This window comes from Camelina sativa, chromosome 16, assembly GCF_030686135.1.
Source record: "Camelina sativa cultivar CO46 ecotype springtype chromosome 16, ASM3068613v1".
Lineage (NCBI taxonomy): Eukaryota > Viridiplantae > Streptophyta > Magnoliopsida > Brassicales > Brassicaceae > Camelina > Camelina sativa.
Genome location: NC_141895.1, coordinates 26757955 through 26780599, shown reverse-complemented (window position 1 = coordinate 26780599; position 22645 = coordinate 26757955). Strand labels below are relative to the sequence as shown.

The window sequence follows — 22645 nt, the reverse complement described above, 5'->3', positions numbered from 1 at the left end:
TACAAATATAGACAAACAAATAAAAAAAATCTAATCAAAACATAAGTAAAGTATAAGCAAAAAATAAGCATATATGTACAATTTAGTTTAACTTTGTATAGTATTTTATCCACATTATGAATGAAACTTGTCTCCACAATATAAAACAGATTGAATTAGATCATATTTCAAGGTTCTGGATTTTTTATAAGAAATTAAAATATTCAACATCTAAGTTTGGTCCATCATGAACTATATATAGTATGCATATAATTAAATAGATTGGGAATTTGAGGTGACCAAATATAAGCAAACAAATATGCGTTGTTCTCTCTTGGAATAAACTATAGTTTCGGTTACCCTTTACTCTTTAGTTTATTTTTGTTCTAACCCTCTCTCTGTTATCTTCCGCTTATTCTCTATTGGTTTTTGATTTGTGAACCTACACAACCAAATTAATGTTACAAAGTAAAAAAAACTATATATATTTGTGATATAATTTATCATCTTATTTGATTAGCGATATGAATCATACATTTTCTAGAGAAACTAAACACCCAAATTTAGTCTACAGTATTCTACAACATAAACTAAATTTGTCAATACAAATTGAAGACTTGATCCATCATATAACATAATTTAGATTTCCTCGTATGTCAAGACTACAAATATTTCAGTTGATCTTTTAAAAAAAAATCAACATCTAAATTTTACCCATTACTGAACTAGCTTGTCTACATAAAATCACAAACTTCATTGGTCCACAAAACAAACTAGATTTTTTTAAAAAAATTACTAAACTAAATTTGGTCGACCATATAATTAAACATATTTACTTAACTAAATACTAAATTCTGATGTACAACATAAACTTAAAACTTAAAAATAAAGATAACTAAATTATAAAAATTTGTTTATGAAAATAATAGTAATATCATTAATATTTGTTTCTATAATTCTCTTATATAGAATAGCTATATATAAGAGATAAATTTTTAAAATTGTTAGTTATATGTAACAGCTTTGTAAAAAATAATCATTTAACTTCCCAAAAATTGATTTGATATTTAAAATATTGTTTTTGGTTAACTATTATTGTTTAAGTAAGATTATCTTATTACTTTTACATATCTGAAAATATTTTTTGAAAGGATAATAAACAGGGATATTTCTCAAAAATGTAAACAAAAAGAGGGTATTTTTCCATCGGCTTAGAAAACTATGTTTTTACTTTAACCATTGAGTTTTATTATTCACTAGAGTTTGGTTTCGCCTTATGTGGTGTCTATTTTGGAGGATGATGTCAAAGGAACTGCTTTTCCAAAACTTGTCCGTACTTAGTTTGTGTTTGTCTTTTTGGATTTGAATAATTATAGGAAAAGTTAATCTCCGTGTTTACTACAAAAACAAAGGTATTTTTTTCAAATTTACACTATTGTTTTTCCCTATTATATCACAAAAATTATGATATCCATTTTCGTTTGATGAAAACATTGAAAATTGAGTTTGATGAAATTTTCTACAGGCTCTAGCTTTTGTTGCGTACAATATTAGAAAATTGAGTATGATGAAAAATAAGAGTCATCATTATAAATAAAAAAGCCCAAAGATGATGTTACTAATAGAATTGTACACCACTACAGTGTCCTAAAAACTCAAAAGATCATAAATGAAAGAAAAGATGCAACGTGTTCCAAAACAAACTCTAATCTCTGTGTTGATCCAAACAGAGATTAAAGAGAATAGTATTTCTCTGAAAACGCCCTCATTAAAGCCTCCTTCATCGCCAGAATCGGTTAAACCCCCATAGTTGTTGTAGTCGTCCCAATTGTCGTCATTAATTTCTATCACCATTGCCTTCTTCAATAAAAAACTGCTCAGGAGAAGGAAATTCAATAATCATCCATCCATCAGAGTCGCGTGGTTGCTGCAATAACCAAATTCATTAGCCAAATAACAACAATGAGGGTTTAAAGGAATCAAAAGGGGAGTTAATTAAGAAAGCGAAACATTACTTTACGATTTCGTTATCAAGAAACTCTTCATAGTTACGCCAACGAACACCATCTTCATCGAAATAGTAATTACCCATACCCTTTTCATAATCATCATCATCATCATGATCATCATCATCATCATCATCATCATTATCATCATCATTATCATCATCATCATCATCATCATCACCATTGCCAATACCTCGGCAACCAGAAGGGCAAGTATTTTGGTCCTTCTTCCATTCAATCCCACATTGGTAACAAAACTCATATCCACATCTACATAATGCATACACAAAGAAAACATTATGAAATAGAAGTATACAAATATAGTAGCTTAACCGAGTAATATATAGATATATACCTGCAATTCATGTGGTTGCAGCCATAAGAAAGTTCAATCAAGTGCCTACACTTGACACATTGACGCCATAAATTTTCGTTTGCCAGAGACTTTAGCTTCAAGTCATCAACTAAAGGGTCAGGGTTAAGTTTCTTGTAATCAGCACAAGATAAATCAGTATGCGATGGTACTTTGCAATCAATGCAGAAGAGTCCACAACATTTGACACATGACTTAACATTGGATTGCTCAGCTTCACTAGAAAGCTCGGTTCTGGACATCAGCATTGAGCAGCTTGGATATGGGCAATAGATTCTCTCTGCAGCCGGAATCGAATCCTCTTTCATCTTTTTTTTCCACATCTCAATCAGCTTAGATGTTAAAACCTTGCTACAGATTTCAAGAGTGAGCTCAGACTTGCATCCATAGTCAAGACATGTGGGCACAATTCCGCTAAGCAGCTTCACTTCCACATGCTTTTTCACACAAGAAAAACAATGACGGTGAAGGCATTTGTTTGTAAAGAACATGCGTTCTTCATTGGTTTCCTCATGACAAATATCACAATTTTCTCCGTGTTTTGCATTGACATCAACGCTCCTGCTCCTGCTGCTTTGAGAAGCTATAGCCTCTCTTGCAAGTCTAAAAGCAAACTTAACATCGTCCAGGGCAATCAACTCAGCGTCACTACATGACATGTTTTCTAGAATGCTTTGAGCTTCTTCCATAAGATGATCAATATTCTTAGGCTCCCCTCTACCAATTAACTGCAACGTAAATCAGATGCATTCTCTTAAACTAATTAAGACATTAATTATATCATCATCTTCGTTACTCTTATGGGATTATACAATAATCAAGACTTTTGTATAAAAGCTTACGTTATATATTTATCATACATATAAACAACACAAACAAAACAATTTGATCACTCACAGAACTAGATATGCATGTTACCATATAGATAATATATATTGTAACATGCCACCTACGCACCTATAGCTATAGACAAAACAATATAGCCTAAGCCTATACACATTCGACACAATTAACTAAACCAAAGCAATAACTAAGAAGAGAAAACACTTACTGATTGGTAAATCCAATAGTCATCGCAATAAGTCACGACGTTTCTAATCCCCAAGTCGAAGGATTCACTTAACCCACGAATCAGTGCCATGACCTCTACAGCTGTGCGGCTAATATCAGAGTCCCTAAGTGATTCCTTAATCTCATACAACAAATTATCCATCTCATCGCAAATCGCAACTCCAAATCCAGCAGCCTTCGTCTCATCACAAACCAAACCCTTGATGTACAATCTGTAGGTGACATTGTCCAAAAAAATTGCCGCCGCAAAAGAACCCTCATCTTTAGGGTTTGGGAAATCTCCGGTTGTCGTGGAATCTAATCGCCGTCTTTTAGAAGAACTCAAGTCTTGATGATCGTGTCTCTCCTCCATGTCTGTTTAGTTTTTTCAAGTTGATTTCTCTCGTGAATTTATGAAAACTTATATATATACATAGAGGAAGAATTAGAAGAGAGAGGGACTACTCCTAAAGCTTGCTTGAGAAGTTGCCAATTAAACTTCTAATTAATTGCTTGATATAATAAAAGCACCGGGGTATTTGTAACCGTTTTGGTTTAGTATCAATTGGTTTTTCAGTAAATTTTAAATTTCCATTAAATATGCATATGCATTTATGATATTTGTAATGTAAACTTAGAAAAAATGAAAAAAAGAAAAAAGGTAAACATATCAAATCATCAGATTCAAAACCTTTGTTTGTACCGGGGATTACACAGTTTAAACAAATAAAGATTTTGTGGAAAAGAGCAAGCAAGTTCTTTTATTAATCGGGGAAAACGTGAGATCGTCACTTAAAACGAGTCGAGATAGAGCTTGTTAGTTCACAAGCGAACTAGCAAGCTTAAAGTGACGAACTGAAAACAAGAATGAATTATACGAAAGACAATAGCAGTTTTCGATGCAAAGTATTGCTCTGTAGGTATTGTCTGCGGGTCAGGATCCTTTCTCCAATAGATGTCTCGAGCTATTTATAAGCGAATGTAGAGTTAGAGCACTCTAGGGTTTTCTGTGTGAAATTCCGAGATTGTCCTCCGAGGTTGGCCCATTTCCTTCTATCTCTGGTGAGTCTTTGTTGGGCCGAGTTGGCATATGGGGCAAAGCCCATATCCAACAATAGTCCCCCCCTTAGTCCGGCGAGCGAGATATTTCTGCGATCGGCGGGCGTACTTTGAGTCTTAACATATGCCTGCTCGGCGTTAGGCGTTCCAGACTACTTCAAGAAGATCTAACTTTGTGTGGTGATGGTTAAAGCGATAGTTTTTGTTGAGCTCGGAGCTCGTTCTGATGTTGTATGCGTTGAGTGTGTTGTTCTGGAGCGCGAAGCTTGTATGAATGTTATGTGTCTTGAGCACGTCTTTGCGGAGCGTGGCGCCTGGCGCGTGGAGCGTTGAGCGTGGATCTCATCTAGATGTTATGCGCCTTGAGCACGTTTTTACAGAGTGTAGTGCTTGATAATGGATCTGCAATGGTTGAGGACGGAGTTGCCGCACATAGTTCGTAACCAAGGATCAAAGAAATTGAGCCAGACCGGCATGCGGAGATTGAGGTCGGCGAGCTTGAGATTGAGGTCGGCGAATGAGTTTGAGGTCTCCGAGATTGAGGTCGGCGAGCGAGAAAGTGAGATTGAGGTCGCCACCGAGAGTGAGATTGAGTTCGGCGCCGAGAGTGAGATTGAGGTCGGCGAGAGTGAGATCGTCATCGTCGAGGTTGAGGTTGAGATCGGCGAGTGAGATTGAGGTAGCCACCGATAGTGAGACTGAGCTCGACGCCGAGAGTGAGATTGAGATCGGCGCCGAGAGTGAGATTGAGCTCGGCTTAAAGGGAGATCATTGTCGTCGAGGTTGAGATCGTCGTCGTCAAGATTGAGATCGCCACCGAGAGTGAGATTGAGGTTTCCACCGAGAGTGAGACTGAGGTCGGCGAGAGTGAGATCATCATTGTCGAACGGGGTCGAGAGGTGAAGAGAGGTCGGTGGACAAGGATTGATGAGTGCTGAGGCTGGTTCTTGCGAGATCGGCAGATTGAGGTCGGCGGGACGCTGCACGATGCCCCGGAGTTCGAAAAATCCTCATTCTAGGTCGGCGCTTGTCGTACCATTGGGGAGAGCTCCAAGGTCAACTCCTAAGATGGGTGTTCATGATGTACGCTCGCATTCCACGTCCAAGCTGGAGGTAGGCACAAAACTGGAGGTCGGCACCAAACTTGAGGTAGGCGCCAAACTGGAGGTCGGCACCGAAATTGAGGTAGGCACCTAGGTAGAGGTTGGCATCAAGCTTGAGGTAGGCACCAAGCTGTAGGTTGGCGCCAAGCTGGAGGTCGGCACCAAGCTGTAGGTAAGTGCCAAGAGACTCGAGTGTGAGAGCGTCGAGCATGAGGGCGACAAGCGCGAGAGAGTCGAGCGTGAGAGCGTCGACTGTAAGGGCTGCGAGCATGATAGTGGCAAGCGTGAGAGAGTTAGCGTGAGAGCGTTTGACTGTGAGGGCGTCGAGCATGATAGTGGCAAGCGTGAGTGAGTCGTGCGTGAGAGTGGCAAGCGCGAGTGAGTCGACTATGAGGGCGTCGAGCATGAGGGCGACATGCATTTGAGCGTATGTTTGATATGCAACAAGGCTTTGTGCTTTACTGGAGTAAAGTGGTAGGCGAGGCGGACTCGCCATACCTTTAGGTGTGGCTTTTGTGTCCGGCTTATCCTGTTGGTGTTTGGGGTTGGCAAGAACTTGCAAGCCGGAGCTTGGCTTATTAGTCCAGGCGCCCTCAAATTAGTGCGAGACTTGCTCGGCTTTTTGCTTGGTTTCGAGATATATTTTACGGGGCGAGACGTCTCTCGGCTTACCCTGTTACGTGTTTCGAATACCAAGTTTTAGGTTGGTAGTTGAGATGAGCTCGTCGTACCTTTTAGGTGCGGCCCTGGTATCCGGCTTACCCTGTGGGTGCCCCGAGGTCGGCAAGAGTGTGCAAGTAAGAACTTGGCTTATTCAAACTTGACCGCCTGCTAGCTGAATGCGAGACTGGGCTCTGCTTTTTTTGTGCGGATTATTTCACCGCTGCATCCATGTGGAACGCGTTTTTAATCGAACACCTGGCCAGGGTGACGATGTAGAAGCTGGACACTCGTTAAGACGGACTCGTTCGAGAGAGCTTATTTGACTAAGAGTACTCTTGCGAGTGTAATTTTTTTTTTGTAAATGACTTCTTTTGAAGAGTTGATGAGCTCGGCAAGTGAGCGTTTTTTTTTTTTTTTTTTTTTTTTTTTTTTTGCTAATGATATTATGATGTTTAACTCACCGTTGATCTTCGGTGTTGAGCTGCGAGTTGGTCGTCGATGTACAGCTGCGAGGCCATTGTTTGGGTTGGGTTTATGGACAGACCATTGCGTAAAACCGAAATTGTGAAGGTTTGGGGAGCTCTTGCGTGAACCCGACTCCTACGTGGGTGGTTTGTCGTTGGATTGATTATCGGCTTGCAGGTAGTAGAGACGAGCTTGGTAGGTCGACAACATAGATAAGTTTGAAAGGTCAATTGTTTGCCATATCGCCAAGTATGAATGTTGGGAAGATCAGAGCTAGTGAGGTCGTTTCTCGCGATATTGAAGATATCAGAGGGTAGCGAATTGGTTTGGGTGAGGTCGGCGAGATGGAGCTGGGAGATCGCCGAAGAGGGTTGTGCTGTCGGAGATCGGACAATCGAGTTGAGTTCGATCTCGCCGAACTGAGCTCGACACCACTCTCAGGTTTCGTCAATCAAGAGGTCGGTGGTGAGGTTGGTCGAAGAACGCGGCACAACGACCATGTTGCGAATGGGATCACTTGTGACCCGGTTGGGATCGATGTGGAAGATCGACGAGGTCAGCATTTGTGCGAGATCGGCGACGTGGGAGATTGGCGATGTGGGGTCACTTGTGACCCGGTTATGATCGATGTGGGAGATCGGCGAGGTCGGCATTTGTGCGAGATCGGCGATGTGGGAGATCGGCGATGTGGGGTCACTTGCGACCCGGTTGGGATCGATGAGGTCAGCATTTGTGAGCTCGACGCCGACCTTGACGAGATCGACATTACTCGCGACACTCGCAGGGTTCGGCCAAGCAATGAGAGGGAGACGGGAGATCGGCACAATAGTGTGCTCGGCACATCCATGCTCGGCGGCGACGAGCTTGGCGCGACTGATCTCCGAATTGCGGTTGGTTCTGATTTTGATGAAGGCGACGCTGATCTTATGTGTGGAGGTCTCGGTTTTCGGTCGTCAGGCGATAAGGCCCCAAGCGAGAGAGATCGGCGAGGGGGTACGGACGAGGTCGGTATTTCGAACAGAAAGGAAGGTCGTCCTTCGACGAGCTCCCGAGTTCTAACGTATACGCGTGGTAAAACTCTTGCGGGAATCCAGCGTGCTTTTACCGAAGAGTTCGCGGCTTATAAAGACGTTTTTGATGATGTTAGTGTCGGTATTGGAGCGGAGTGTGGAGACTTCGATAGTTTGGCCAACGACTACAATTTTGCTGATATTCTCGAGTTCAGTGAAGATAACGACAGTGGTTTTGGTGGGAGTCCTATGGATGTCGTCCCGGTAGAGGATCCTGGTCCTCGTTCAGCTGTTTTGGGTCTTAGTGCTGCATCGATTGGTGCTAATCTTTCAGCCGGTCCGGCCAATCACGGTCCTTCGGCCGGGACGGCCACCTGCTTCCTGAAACCGGCAGTTTGCTTTGAGGGTGAGCGGTTGTGCGTCAGAGTTGGCAAAATCGACACTATGGGTGAGGGGGTCGGCCAATGGAGGTCAGTGTGGCGTTGTACGGTGCCCTAGAGGTCGTCCCTGTGTGGGTGGCATATCTCCAATCCATGTCGGCACTTGTCTAACCGTTAGGGTGAACTCCGAGGTCGGCTCATAATTGGAGGTGGCAAGGTTGACTATACAAGTATATTGGAGGCGTATTGGGAGATATGAGCGAGAGAGGTCAGCAGGATATTCTCCAAAGAACAAAACCTAGCCGCCGCTCGTCGCTTCTTTGCCGATAGTAGGTCGGCAGGATATTCCGTTGACCGTCGATCGAGATGACCTGATGGTGGTTGGCGGTCGCCCTGGTTCAGCCCGCGCGCACAGACTTTGAGGTCGACATCATAAGAAACAAATCTGAGGTCGGCATAGGGCCACGAGGGGGAGAGAACTCTACAACGGGGGTCGGCGCAGGCTGCATGCGGATCTTCCTTGGAACAAGATCGAGAGGTTGAGGTTGGCGAGGATGGCCATCATGAGGTCGTCCCCAATCTCGACTTGGGCGGCGACCGCTCTCGAGGTTGGTCTCGAGGTTCGTTGGGTGGAGATGGCTCATAGGAGCAAGAGGGGAGGTCGGTATAATGAGTGTGATTCTCGCTTGGTTGGGAGCGAGGTAAAGATCGGCTTTGCGACCAGGAGGTGAGATAGGCAAAGGGATGGTGAGCTCGAGAGTGAAGGCATGAACGCTGGTGAGATCGGCACCTCTCGTGAGATTGGTACATTTCGTGAGATCGGTATCTCTTGCGAGGCTGCCTGTGGTGATGCTTTGTTAATCGGAGGGCGGAGTGACCGAGAATCTGCCGATCTGGATCCGGCTAGCTTTGAGATCGATCGAGAGGATGTGGAGCTGAGCGGTGATGTCGGCTTTGGTTGTCGCGAGCTTGGCGACACCTCTCATGAGGTCGGCACTTCTCATGGTGATTCTTTCGACGGTATAGATATTGATATTAGGGAAGAGTGGAGTTTTGGTTTCAGCAACAAGGGTTTGACCGACGATCGTGATTTTGACGACATTCTTGAGTTTGGTGAAAAGTGGTGGTTTCATGGATCTTTCTGTGGCTAACGAGAGGCCTACTACATCACCCATGGCTGTTACTGGAGGTAGAATGGGCACTCTGAGCGCTCCCAAAGTCGATGGTGTCTCGGTGCTTGTTCCTCTATTGTTGGAGTCAGTTGATTTGATTAAGGTAAGCTTTTTTATATTGTAGCGAGTGTGTCAAGTCGCTCGGCTGTTCGCATGTCCTGGCTAACGAGACTGTCGATGATAGTCTACATCAGATATTCGAAGTTGTTTCTGCGTCCAGCAAGCAAGGGAGCTGAGAGGGCGGCACCGTCAGTGAAAACTAGAGCCATGGTTTGGAGATGTTGGGCATGTGTGGCAACAAGAGGTTCTGATGGCGTATCGGGCGCTGGTGTAGAGGTTGTGTTGTTCGGAGTAGCGCCCTCGACTGTTGTCGTCGCGGAAGGTGGAGGTGAGAGAGTGGCAGTGTTGGTGACCAGCTGGTCTGCAGCAGGTCCGGCTTCAGCGTGTGCAGCTACGAGAGGCTCAGAGGGCGCGTCGGGCGCTGGTGGAAAGATTGTGCTCGGCAGTGAGCCTTCGGTTGGGCTCGGCAGGGAGCCTTCGGTTGGGCTTTCCAAGGAGTTCGGCAGGGAGCTCAGCGGGGGAACTGTTCGTGTTCTCGTTCGCCCCCATTGCTGTTCCGTTGGCTGCTCCGTTACTTCGTTGAGGTTTTCGCTGGGGTTCGTCATGAGTCTTGAAACTTCGAGGAAGTGAGGATCGTCGGTCTTGATTCGTCAAAAGAAGCGCTTTACTCTTGCCCCACGGTGGGCGCCAATTGTTTGTACCGGGGATTACACAGTTTAAACAAATAAAGATTTTGTGGGAAAGAGCAAGCAAGTTCTTTTATTAATCGGGGAAAACGTGAGATCGTCACTTAAAACGAGTCGAGATAGAGCTTGTTAGTTCACAAGCGAACTAGCAAGCTTAAAGTGACAAACTGAAAACAAGAATGAATTATACGAAAGACAATAGCAGTTTTCGATGCAAAGTATTGCTCTGTAGGTATTGTCTGCGGGTCAGGATCCTTTCTCCAATAGATGTCTCGAGCTATTTATAAGCGAATGTAGAGTTAGAGCACTCTAGGGTTTTCTGTGTGAAATCTCGAGATTGTCCTCCGAAGTTGGCCCATTTCCTTCTATCTCTAGTGAGTCTTTGTTGGGCCGAGTTGGCATATGGGGCAAAGCCCATATCCAACAACCTTGATTAAATTGATATAATTATTGGCAACTAATGGGGCGATCGGATAGTGCTGGTTTTATAGTCTGTTTGCTTTGATTATTTGGTATATACTGAACCGGGTTTAGTTATTTCTCATGAAAAAAAAACATCATTCGTGTCTCTTCACAGAGTCACTTGCCTTTGTCTACAAAAGGGACATGTGCGAAGAGAACTATACTCTACTGTTGATACAAAAGTGAGAATCCTAGAGAAAGGAATAGCTTCTACGAATCAACCTGAAGGGTATTTGAACTGTAAAGCTGATTTGGCTTTTGAAGATTTCAACTTTCAAGCTTGTGTTTTGACCAAAATAAGGAAACTGTGTGGCTAGTTTTGTTTGAAGATTTTAAGCTAGCGATTTAACAAAATATGACAAAAGTAATAACCGAATAATGTGGTATGCATCTGATTGTATTAATGATTAATTGTAAATCATGCATGTCACTTTTCTTTAATCTTGCTTTTGTTTTTTTGTCAAAGAGAAAATTTATGAATATGACTGTGTAATGTACATGTTGTACGAGCCTAGCCTAGCCTACACACATGTCTATGCCTAAATACTTCAAAACAAAGATGGGAATCAAAATACTTTCATTTATAAAGTAGAGATAATGTTAAGGAATAAGGATACAACACGCTTCAAGGGGTGTAGGAGAATAGCACAAAACTAAAACTAAACTAATTTAAACTTTTCAAAATTGTTTTTACATTAAAAAGCTAGTGATGTACTATCAGAATAAAAAAACCCAGCCATTGCGGTTGAGACATGGCTAATCCAAAGTCTTCAGTTTTGGCCTTTAGCTTTTTTGTTAAGTATTATGATATTAGAAAATTGAGTTTGATAAAATTATACGTCATTATTGTAAATTAAGGAAGGAAAGCCCAAAGAACTAAAAGAAGATACACCACTACAGTGTCCTTAAAAATTTCTCAAAAGATCATAAAGAAAGAAGAGTGCCAAAGAAAATAATAAAAAGTGTTCCAAAAACAAAGTCTAATTTTTGTGTTGATGATCCAAACAGAAATTAAAGAGTATAATAATCTCTGTAAAAGTCCTCATCAAAGCCTCCATCGCCAAAATCAGTTAAACCACCGTAGTTGTTGTAGTCGTCACAATTGTCATCATTTCCATCAGCATTGCCTTCTTCAATGGAAATCTCCTCAGGAGAAGGATACCCACATACCACATCCACATCAATCATCAGCTGCTGCGGCACGTTGTAGCTGCAAAACCACCAAAACATTAGTTAAATAACAACAATGCTGCAGTGAGGACTTAAGGGATATCGAAAGTGAGCTAAATAAGAGTGCAAAACATCACTGTGTGGTTTGGTGATCCACAAAATCTTCCCAGTCACGCCAACGGACACCATCTTCATCGTAATAGCACTCACACATATCCTCTTCACAAGAATGTTCTGAGTCAGTATCATCATCATCATCAACACCATGGCCAATACCTCGGCAACCAGAAGGGCAAGTATTTTGGTCCTTCTTCCATTGGATCCCACATTGGTAACAAAACTCATATCCACATCTACACAATGCATGCACAAAGAAAAAATTATGAAATAGAAGTATACAAATATAGTAGCGTAATCGAGTAATATATAGATATACAAATATAGTAGCATAATCGAGTAATATATAGATATATGTACCTGCAAGTCATGTGGTTGCAGCCATCAGAAAGTTCAATCATGTGCCTACACTTGACACATTGACGCCACAACTTGTTGTTTGCCAGGCACTGTAGCTTCAAGTCATCAACTAGAGGGTCAGGGTGAAGTTTCTTGTAATCAGCACACGACAAACCAGTATGCGATGGCACTTTGCAGTCAACGCAGAAGAGTCCACAACATTTGACACACGACTTGACACTGAATTGCTCAACTTCATTAGAAAGCTCGGTTCTGGACATCAGCATTGAGCAGCTCGGATATGGGCAATAGATTCTCTCTGCTGCGGGAATAGAGTCCTCTCTCATCTTATGTTTCCACATGTCAATCAGCTTTGATCTCAAAACCTTGCTACAGCTTTCAAGGGTGAGCTCAAACTTGCATCCATAGTCAAGACATGTGGGCACAATTCCGCTAAGGAGCTTCACTTCCACATGCTGTTTCACACAAGAAAAACAATGACGGTGAGAACACTTGTCTGTAAAGAACATGCGCTCCTCATCGGTTTCTTCAAGACAAATGACACAAACTTCTCCTTGTTTGCCCTTCCATCAAGGCTGCTGCTTTGAGCAACTATGGCCTCTCTTGCAAGTCTAAAAGCAAACTTAACATCGTTTCGAGCAACCAAAACAGCGTCACTACAATCCATTTTTTCTAGAATGCTTTGAGCCTCTTCAACAAGATGGTCAATCTTCTTCTTAGACTTCGCTCTACCAATTATCTACAACGGATAACACAATCAAAATAATCATCGTATCAATTTGATCACTCAAATAACTAGATATGTCAACTTATGTTTCGAGTGAAACTTCAAAGTAACACAACCAAACAAAAGAAATAAATAGTATTGTGTAACATGCAATAGCAACAACCAGTATATAGCCTATACCCATTCAACACTATTATAACCTAATTAAATGATTCATATTAACTAAACCAATGCAATAAAAATAGCAAAGAAGAGAAACACTAACCGATTGGTAAATCCACTGGTCATCACAATAAACCAAAACGTTTCTGATCCCCAAATCGCAGGACTCACTTAGCCCACGGATCAGTCCCATGATCTCTACTCCTCTGCGGCTAATCTGAGAGATCTGAGAGTCGCTAAGTGATTCTTTTATCTCATACAGCAAATTATCCATCTCATCGCAAATCGCAACTCCAAATCCAGCCACCTTCACGGTCTTTTCGTTACCATCCACCACGGTCACATCATCACTCACCAAACCCTTGATGTACAATAGGTACGTGATATTGTCCAAAAATTTGGCCACCGTAGAAGAACCCTCGCCGTTAGGGTTTGGGAAATCTCCGGTTATCTCAGAATCTACACGCCTTTTTTTAGAACTCGAGTCATGATGTTGATCGTGTCTCTCCATGTCTGTTTGGTTTTCAAGTTGTTTTCTCCTGAAAATGTGAAGACTAATATATAGAGGAAGTACTAGACTAGTATAGTACTAAAGCGTCCTTGAGAAGCTGCCAAATATATTTCTAATTAATTGATTGGTTATTAAAGCACCGTAATATGTGTAACCGTTTTTGGTTTGTTATCGATTGATTTTCCTAAAAGATAAGTAATTAATCCCCAATAATATACCATTTAATGATACTTTTGACGTTAACATGATTAGACGAATCCCGCCTTGTACAAACCCCTAATGTTTTCTTTAATAGTTACCGGGTGATCGGTTTGTATCCATGATTTGGCACTTGGCAGTATATGGAATCGGTTTAGTAAACTGGTATGTAGTTTTCGGAAGTTAATTCTATGATGATTATCCGGTTTGGAAGTTAATTCGTGTCGCTTCATAGAGTCCCTTGCCTTTGTTAAAATATTTGCGTCTCTAAACTGTTGATATATAGAGAGAACTTTAAAAAGTAAAAAAGGCCTAGTTTTAATGATTTTCGACTGCGGAGATCATGGTTCGACAATATGGACCTTGATTTCAGATACATAAAGGAGACATGGACCCTGATCTCACTTGAGTGGAAGTTGAGGCGAACCGATCTACGGACTGTTGTGTAAGGATTACCTTGGCTATTTGAAATAGAATTTCAAATCTGACATACATATTCTCTCTAACTCTATTGAGTGGTCTGCTCTTTGATCTTTTCTTTTCTTCTCAAAATTTTAGAAGCTAGATTGTGTTGCCTAGGGGACTTACAGTAGTACGAGCCTACATGTCTCTGCCTGAATACTAAAAAAACAGAGATGGGAATCACAAATGTATCTTTTTTATACTGAAGAGATAAAATGTAGTAAAGCAAAACGCTCTTTTCACTCTGAAATTTTCTCCAGCAATTTCTCTACCATGATTCTTTGCTGTGTCCCGCTTAAAGTTTCAGAATTCATCAACGCATTGGCGACGATAATCACTACACGAGGAGCAGCCGCATGCACCTGAAACCAGACAAAACGATATTAAACCATGCGGTTTCCAGTTACATTGTTTGGAATCCTAGGAAGCTATCACTGTTATTCTTACCCAGACTCTCCCATTTAAGCCAAATGCAGTCTCAAAAGAGAGTTTCTTCCCAAGAGCTTCGAGGACTGGGCAAGTTGGTGAACTCAATAACCTAATAAGCAAAACAAGTGATTCAAGAAGAGGTAGGGAAGAGGCAGCTGCATATAGAGATGGCTATATATGGGAAGAAGACTAAGAAGAAACTCACATTCTTGATAGACCAGTGGAAGTTTCAAACATGAAACCATCTTTTAAGGGACCAAATCCTGCAGCCTTTCCACTTGCTATTACATTTTCCAACAAGCAATTGCTTAGTTCTAAACATTAATGCGGCGAACGAACAAAGGAAACGTTGTAACTTTTGAGGTTTCGTAAGAAAACAAAATGCATGGACCACTTACCGTCGGTACATGACAGCTCCGGGTTCATTCCTGTGTTTGTCTTCACAACCCGAACATAAAGCAGTGTCCCTACCTGTTTCAACAAGTTGTTAAAAAACTCCCCAAAAACACGTCAGACAAAGTTAAACTGCCTATTATGCGTATAAACAAACCAAATGAAGTACTGAATCCTTTCAATATCACACGCACAGCAAACGTATTTCCAGGGCATTTTCCAAGATACTGTAAAGGCCATTCTAGCATCTCAAGCAACTGAATGCAGCTACCAGCTAGAGACTATTCTGACGATGTTTCAGATTGAACAAACATATTCAGAAGGGTACTTGCCTCAAACTTGGGTATATTTCTCCTCGTTCCTCCTTCAAATGCTAGCACGGGTAGAAGAGCCAATTGGGGTCCTTTAATATCTACCCAAAAATTCTGCAACAAAACAAGAGTCAAGAAGATCAACAAAACTTTAGTTGAGAAAACTAGGGGCAACACCCTAGATAAACATCTGATCTAAACTATATCGTCCATAATGTCTCAACATTAACCCATCCAGGCTTAACTAACAAACACTTTTACCACCTACTCTTGGCGCTGATGCTCTTCAGAGAAACAATGATTGAAGTCTTTGATAATAACTAATACAGCGAACCAGAGATCAACATTCTCTGAAAATGATGTTTCCAAGATATAAACTGTATACAGAGTACTTACATCTGATTTAGAATCTACCACAATGCCAAGAACTGCATCCTCAGGGCGTGGTATATACTGCAAAAAAAAAAAAAACATAATAGCTGAGTCAAAAAAGTAACAATGAATATAATTGATTGAAAACAATCCAAATATCAATAACAAGTAGAACCAGTAGTTATCAAGAAGAAGAAGCTCCACGAAAATCAATAAGCAAGCAAGAAACTAGGTTCAGTATGGTTTTATAGGTCTGTTGTTCTCACCCTTTTATGAGAACTTTCAACCCAATACTTATTTGGCTTAGTGTACCTCAACTTCCCAGCTCTCATAGCAGATATCGCATCATTGTCCTGAAAAACAAAAAAATCATATGTCAATCTTTTATAGCCTCAACTAAGTAAACAAACAATGTTAGATCCAAAACTCAAACACAGAATTGGGAAAAACCAAAGCTGTCAAACTCTAAAGCAAAAGTTGGAAGATTTGATTTGAGAAAAGACAAAAAAAAAAAAAAAAAACCTGACGGAGACCACTGCCGAGCTTGATTGTTTGGTTAGTCATGTTTGACAAATCAAGAACAACATCACCTGGAACCTGAAACCCATCTCAAAAGAGTTAATCTTTTTTTTCAATCTAATCCCAATCTAAAAGGATAACTAAAGAAGCGGAGATTTTTTTTGTAGAGAATACGCACGACGGTCTGATCAATTAGGCTTGTCGGCGAGGTGGAAACTTCAGTACCCATCTTTCGTCGCTAACAAATAACAAAAGCAATGGAGCAAAACTGAGAGAGATAGAGAGAAGAGTAGAAACCCTGGAAAAATCTAAAACCCTAGAGTTTTATTGCTTTGAGATGTTGTTGAAGAAGAAGACGATGAGAACCCCGAACCATATGGTTATGAGTGGTTTGTTTCGGTTTAATGAACCGGTGTGGTTATTTTGTTTTCCTCTCCCGGTTTAGTGACAAATTTCTTACCAATGGTGAGATTCTGTTCGTCTCGTGTGTTAGTACGCTGCAGCGGCAGCAGCAGTAGCAAACGTTACCACATGTTGTTGACTCGCTACTATTGCCATTACCGCATGTATTATGTTCATTTTGCTATTGTTATCGCTGCGGGTTGGTTTTGTGTTCATTTTACTGACTCTGTCATAATTTTACACTTAATTCTTATTTTATTTTTTATAAATTTGTATAATTATATTTTGAATCAACAAAATGTAATTTAAATACATTTACAACGATAAAAAAATAATTATTTAGCTAGTAATAATTTTTAGTTTAATATATAATTATAACAACATATTTTGTGATAAATCATAAGCTAAATTAAAACAAAAAATAATAAACCAAAACATTAGATTAAAAATTATAACTTGATAGATAACAATACTCATGAAATATTAATATTTTGAGTTTTTCTTTTCTTGTTTCTGAAAAGTTGATTTTGTAGATTAAAAATTGATATGATTTTTTAATTTATGCTTTTCTCCACATAGTATGTTATTTAATATTTCATTTTTTTTTACTAGAAAACTTTAAAATTAAGATAGAAATAAAATTTACATTTTTTAATATATGTGAAAATATCAAAACATTTTAGCAAGAACATAGAAAATACAAATTAAACTAGCAAATCACATTAATTATTATACTATTTTATCATAAAACTCACGCCTTAAAATATGATTCGAGAGTTATTGTAATAAAATAATTTTAACGGCAATTATAACTGCATAAACAAATAATTTTTCCTCCGACTGATTTAAGGCATTTACCATATCCTTTGGGATTCTTTTTGTGACACAGGGACCTACACTCATCGTCACAACAATCTTTTTCTTTTAGCGTTGCAAAACATCTTTTTCCTTCGATACTCATGTCGCCTATCACTTCTGTCATATGTTTAAAACATAATATCTTAGTCTATATGTATATATAAATAGAAAAATAAAAAAATATCTATTTTTCAAAAAGATATTTAATTTTATGGATATTGTTTATTTTAGTAAAAGATTTTAAACATCAAATACATAATTTCATTTTTTTTCCTTAAAAAAGCATATGATTGTTACTAAAATTATAAATTATGTGGCGATAATTTGAAATTATCATATTAATTTACACTTTAAAAACTGAATTGATATCAATAATCATTATAAAAAACTATATACATGCAGTGCGAAAAGAGATGAATTTTGCTGATGAACAAAATATGAATCATTACAGTTATGTTCAATCAATTCATGTCACAATAGTTCCTTATAATATGTTAAGACCATATGACTTCACCAAATCCGGAATTCCTAAAATATTTTTAGGACCAGTTTGTTAGGTATGTTTTTGACATAGAAAAATATATTTGTGATACTATGACATTAAAGAGGTGATTTCTTAAATAATGATATGTGTAAACTATCACAATTATAAACTTAAAGACAAACCTAGCGTAAGAACAGTGAAGATAATCAAAGTGATGAACGAGAGTTGAAAGTTTCTCTTCATCGTAAATGTTAAAAATGAATTGGTAGTATTTTACTATTTGAAAATAGAGAAGAGAGTGTAGGTTTATATAATAACGCAGTGTAACTTTCATCTAAACATATCTAATTTTAGTAATGTGCCACCGTAAATTCCTAACACACAAGCTCCAGTTTTTCTGCTTATATGACATGTGAACGCCTTAAACTCGCACTTTTTCTGCTTTATCACAAGACCATTAATTTTAAATTTTAAAAGAAACAAAGAATTGATTTTCAATAAGAAAACGATAAGTTAAATAAAAGAAGACATTTTAGTCAAACTTATCCTTCTTTTTGTTGTCAATTTATATGTATGATTTATTTATAGACTAGTGTTAGACCCGTACATCGTACGGGATAGTTTTAAGATCAAGATCATACATAGAATACTCTTTATACTTAAAAAATGCCTTGAATTATGAGCCTCTAAAGTCTAAAGTAAGATATATGTAAGAATGAAAAATTCAAAAAAGTAATAGTAATAGTTAGATATATTCGTCTCGGTCTTTCCTTTGATTTTATGAATCAATTTATTTCAAATGATTCACATTGTTATATATGAAGCAAATCCCATTAACACTCACTCATTTTTCCGAGCAAAATACAATACTAACGTTTGGAAGATAAAAAATTTGAATTTTGTTTCCTCCTCTTGTAATATTTTGATGCTGTTGTTCTCGTTTTCCTACACCTTAGCTAGGAAATCATTTCTCCATCCACATTGTTGTAATGGCTGAAACTAATAATCAACACCTGCAAGAAAGAAACTTGAAGTCAGATGGGTGAGATGAGAGAGATATTAAACATATAGAAATGAGAAACAGAGTATATGAAAGTCAGAGCCATATCTAGAAGTAGTTAGATTAGGCAAATACTGAATGAAGAACAAATGAAATCACAATCAAGTAATTTAGTAATTTAAAGATATAACAAAGTTAGCACATGGGCTCTACTGATCCTTGATATCTTCATTATAAGTCACCTAGTAATTATTTTAGGGAAACATATCAGTTTTGAAATAGAAAACTACACACATTATGAATATATATCTTTCAATCAGCAAATATTCTAGATGATCTAATATTCAAATAAGCATTTGAATAGCACACAAAAAATTGAGACTGGAAGTACTAAGAGCTCTTACGTTCATCAGGTTCACCAACTCTCTTTACTTATCATTTATGTATTTCTCGTTATCGAATATGGAATACCGATGCATCATGGCAGTACTCATACCTGTCACAAATAAATCAAACAATGCTTAGATTTGTCCACTTGAATAAGATCCAAACTGAAGATACAATACGTGCTTCTAAATTACACAAGTGTGTAAATACACAAATATCATATTTCTAGTAGCAGAATTCAAAGATTCACAAACCATAAATTATAATCAGCATTTTTAACCAAACTCATGTAAAACCATAGAGAATAACTATGCGTTACCGAGAGAAAATAAATTTGAATTAAGAGTAGTGAAAACCTGAACGGACTTGTTTGATAGATTTGTCAAATTTAACTGACAGTAGTTTATATGGCAACCAGAAGAAGGAAAAAAAATCGATGTAGATTAGAGGAATACAAAGAAAGATTGTGAAGAACCCGAATTTGGATTTAAATAGGAGATGGATCGGTTGTAAATCACTCTTAACGTGGAAGTGTTAGTGGGAGTAAAATTAGGGATAAATTATTTACAGCTTTTGTTAATAAAATTAACTGGTTTCTCTAAGGTTTACACACAAAGTTATGGGCTTAGACTTTACCATTGCCAATATTTTGTTCAATTTCGTAAAACATGAAAATTGGGTCAGTTATTTTTTGTTTTTTTTCCTCATTTCACAATTCACACGATCAATTATAATTCTTTTTATTTGATTTTTTGCTTACAATAAATATAAACAAATATTTGATGTGGCAAATTTTTATTGGTCAGATGACTTGTGCTTTATAAGATAAAAAATTTCTCCGGCTCGATTTTCTTTTCAAATCATAACTGAATACGCTACATTAGTGAAATAATGGCATCTGTTTTTTTTATAACTAACTTACTAATATTCTCATAAATATTAATTAATTTTCAAAACTCCCTCAAAACAAAGCATGCAATAAACATCACCCATAAACTACCAAAAATCTAAATTCAATTTAATTATTAGAAATTGGAACAGTGGTTCTTGCTGAGTTAAGTGCAACGTCCACGAAACGCAATCACGATCGCGAAGCAGATCCTTAAAACAATCCCTGGTAACGGCGACAGCCACATGTTCTACTCTCAAGATCGCTAAGTCTTTCACGTAAAACGTACCGATCTCACCGTCCTTCGCATGTCTGATGAAAACGCCGGAAGTAAGTCTTTATTTTGCTTAATGATCAATAAACTAATCTTTGGCTTAGATGAAAGAGATCGAATTCTTGAAATCAATTGTTAAGTTTCCATGTACGTTAAGTTATATGATTTTGGTCTTTATGATAAATAACAACCTTTGAGAATAGAGACAATTGAGATTGAGCTAGGTTCTATGACTTGAATAATTCCCAAAAGTGTTGTCAAGTAGAAATTGAGATGCTTGCATCTTTTACTCCGCTGTGAAGTTAGCGAGGAAATATGGTCTGCAGTGACAAGGAGATTAGGTTACATACCCTTCTCTTTTCACACTTGGGAAGCTTTCACCGCCTGGCTAGATGTAAATGATCACATAGTGCCGAGATGCTTGCGTCGTTTCGCCGCCCAAGCAACGCTATATGCTTTATGGAAGGAGAGAAATAATCGATACCACAACAGCATTGCAACGGAGGTCCAGATCTTGTTCAAAGGTCTGGACAGGCAAATCAGAGATGTTATTCTAGCAAAACAGAGGAGAAAAAAATTTAAGGATCTGCTTTTGGTCTGGTTAAAATTTGACTAAGTAATCCTACTCAAAATTCTTCAGTCTATCTCCTCCCTAGTTTTTATTTTTTTGGACAAGGGATGAGAATATGTATCAAGGCTTTTGTAATTTTTCTAAAACTTCAAGTTTAATGAAAATTCACATATTTAGCAACAACAACAAAAAAGGTAGAAATTGAGATTTTTTTTTGGTTGGTGTTGGTAACTTGTTATGTCTTAATATTTTTGTTTTGAGTGTTAATTTTCAGGGATGATTCCATTTTCGTTTCTAGAGGATATTCATGAGAGGTTTGTTCGGACTTATGGACGCGCAATTCATTCAGCACAAGCTTATGCAATGAATGATGAGTTCTCAGCCAACAGATTGAGTATTACTCTAATGATCCTATTGCCGATAGGATTAATCTGAAATGCATCAGGTTATGTTTTTCTATGTAGATCTGATGGTTTGTTTACTATATGCGTCAACGGATTTTGAATTTTGTATGGTTTGGTAATGAATAGGTGAGGGATGCCGTGATAGAGAACATTGACGAAGTTCTTGATAGAGGCGAACGTCTTAAGCTTCTTGTCGACAAAACCGAAAATATGCAAGGGAATACTTTCCGGTTTCGAAAGCAAACTCGTGGTTTCATCAACATGACGAGGTGGAGAAATTGCAAGCTCATGTATGTTTTCCTGATTTCCTCAACCATAATTCCTTACCATGTTCATTATATACCTTGATCATGAATGCAAATGGTTTAAGCGAAGAAAATAACAGCTTGCTATATAGCCACTTTTGGAATAAGAACACATTCAACTAAGCATATTATATTAGCTCTAAGTCTCGAGAACATTGGAAGAAAGCACCAAGCAAAGCCTAATCTTTTTGATGCACTCTCATGTGTTATGTTTCTTGCAGGCTACTTTTAATACTAGTATTGTTGGTGATCATATACACCATTGTGGCCTTTGCCTGCCATGGACCAACTCTACCTGCTTGCGTTTATCTGAGTCTGTCATATGCAATTTCGTTGTGTGTATTCGTTCGTGCATGTGCAGCTAAGAGATCTCATCTTGTACATGTTTCTGCTTGCTGTATATGAAATGAGCTAATTTTAAAAAAAAATATCTATAGCATACGTGGAAGTGAAAATTTCATTGCTAAGCAAGTGATTGAATTCTTGTTATGAGTTATGACAGTATTTATAAATGTTTGTATTGAGATTTTGTGCGTGCGAGGTCAGGTCAGGTCACACAAGGGTTCACACCCATGCGCGTAAGCGAGTTGGTAATAAGGCATGAGAAGCGCACCTCATGAAGAATAAGTACGAGAAACATAATTATTCAAGCTAGTCACACAAATATGTTGATGACGTGTCATTCAAAGCTAGCGCACACCGAACATGCTCAACACGTAAATTCTCCCATAAACTAACATATGGACAGTTTCGAAATTCGAACCCATATAGTTTGGAGTGATTCGAATCCAATAATATTGTTTCCTTAATTCGAACCCAATAATATTGTTCTTATCAAACATATTCACTAACACTAAAGCAGCTCCGGGCCA

The 22645-nt window shown here is 38.7% G+C and overlaps 2 protein-coding genes, 1 long non-coding RNA gene and 2 pseudogenes across 6 annotated transcripts; all 5 read right to left on the bottom strand.

Annotated features, from left to right (window-relative positions):
• Window positions 1–1544: 1544 nt before the first annotated feature.
• Window positions 1545–3803, bottom strand: LOC104753993 (E3 ubiquitin-protein ligase RSL1-like; annotated as a pseudogene). Its single transcript, XR_015583378.1, has 4 exons — window positions 3410–3803; window positions 2341–3086; window positions 2000–2255; window positions 1545–1906 (listed from the first exon to the last, which is right to left on the bottom strand). The product of XR_015583378.1 is annotated as an E3 ubiquitin-protein ligase RSL1-like (transcript).
• Window positions 3804–11314: 7511 nt separating this feature from the next.
• On the bottom strand, window positions 11315–13518 carry LOC104752172 (E3 ubiquitin-protein ligase RSL1-like; annotated as a pseudogene). Its single transcript, XR_015585359.1, has 4 exons — window positions 13108–13518; window positions 12116–12854; window positions 11776–11991; window positions 11315–11678 (listed from the first exon to the last, which is right to left on the bottom strand). The product of XR_015585359.1 is annotated as an E3 ubiquitin-protein ligase RSL1-like (transcript).
• Window positions 13519–14246: 728 nt separating this feature from the next.
• On the bottom strand, window positions 14247–16690 carry LOC104752171 (uncharacterized). Of its 2 annotated transcripts, none has more exons than XM_087493542.1 (9): window positions 16378–16690; window positions 16203–16277; window positions 15947–16033; window positions 15705–15761; window positions 15330–15422; window positions 15003–15075; window positions 14810–14885; window positions 14623–14713; window positions 14247–14537 (listed from the first exon to the last, which is right to left on the bottom strand). In XM_087493542.1, exons 1-9 carry the CDS (start codon window positions 16426–16428, stop codon window positions 14415–14417), a joined length of 726 nt encoding a protein of 241 aa, XP_087349668.1. In that variant the 5' UTR covers window positions 16429–16690; the 3' UTR covers window positions 14247–14414. The 2 variants fall into 2 exon arrangements, with proteins under 2 accessions (XP_087349668.1, XP_087349667.1); XM_087493541.1 differs by having other exon boundaries at window positions 15003–15071; window positions 15326–15422; window positions 16378–16539.
• Window positions 16691–17182: 492 nt separating this feature from the next.
• LOC109129658 (putative defensin-like protein 137) lies at window positions 17183–18225 on the bottom strand. Its single transcript, XM_019238190.2, has 2 exons — window positions 18126–18225; window positions 17183–17576 (listed from the first exon to the last, which is right to left on the bottom strand). Exons 1-2 carry the CDS (start codon window positions 18184–18186, stop codon window positions 17398–17400), a joined length of 240 nt encoding a protein of 79 aa, XP_019093735.1. The 5' UTR covers window positions 18187–18225; the 3' UTR covers window positions 17183–17397.
• A 401-nt stretch (window positions 18226–18626) lies between these two features.
• LOC104752170 (uncharacterized) lies at window positions 18627–19582 on the bottom strand. Its single transcript, XR_002035832.2, has 2 exons — window positions 19348–19582; window positions 18627–18956 (listed from the first exon to the last, which is right to left on the bottom strand). It is a non-coding gene; the product is annotated as an uncharacterized LOC104752170 (long non-coding RNA).
• Between the last annotated feature and the right edge of the window lie 3063 nt (window positions 19583–22645).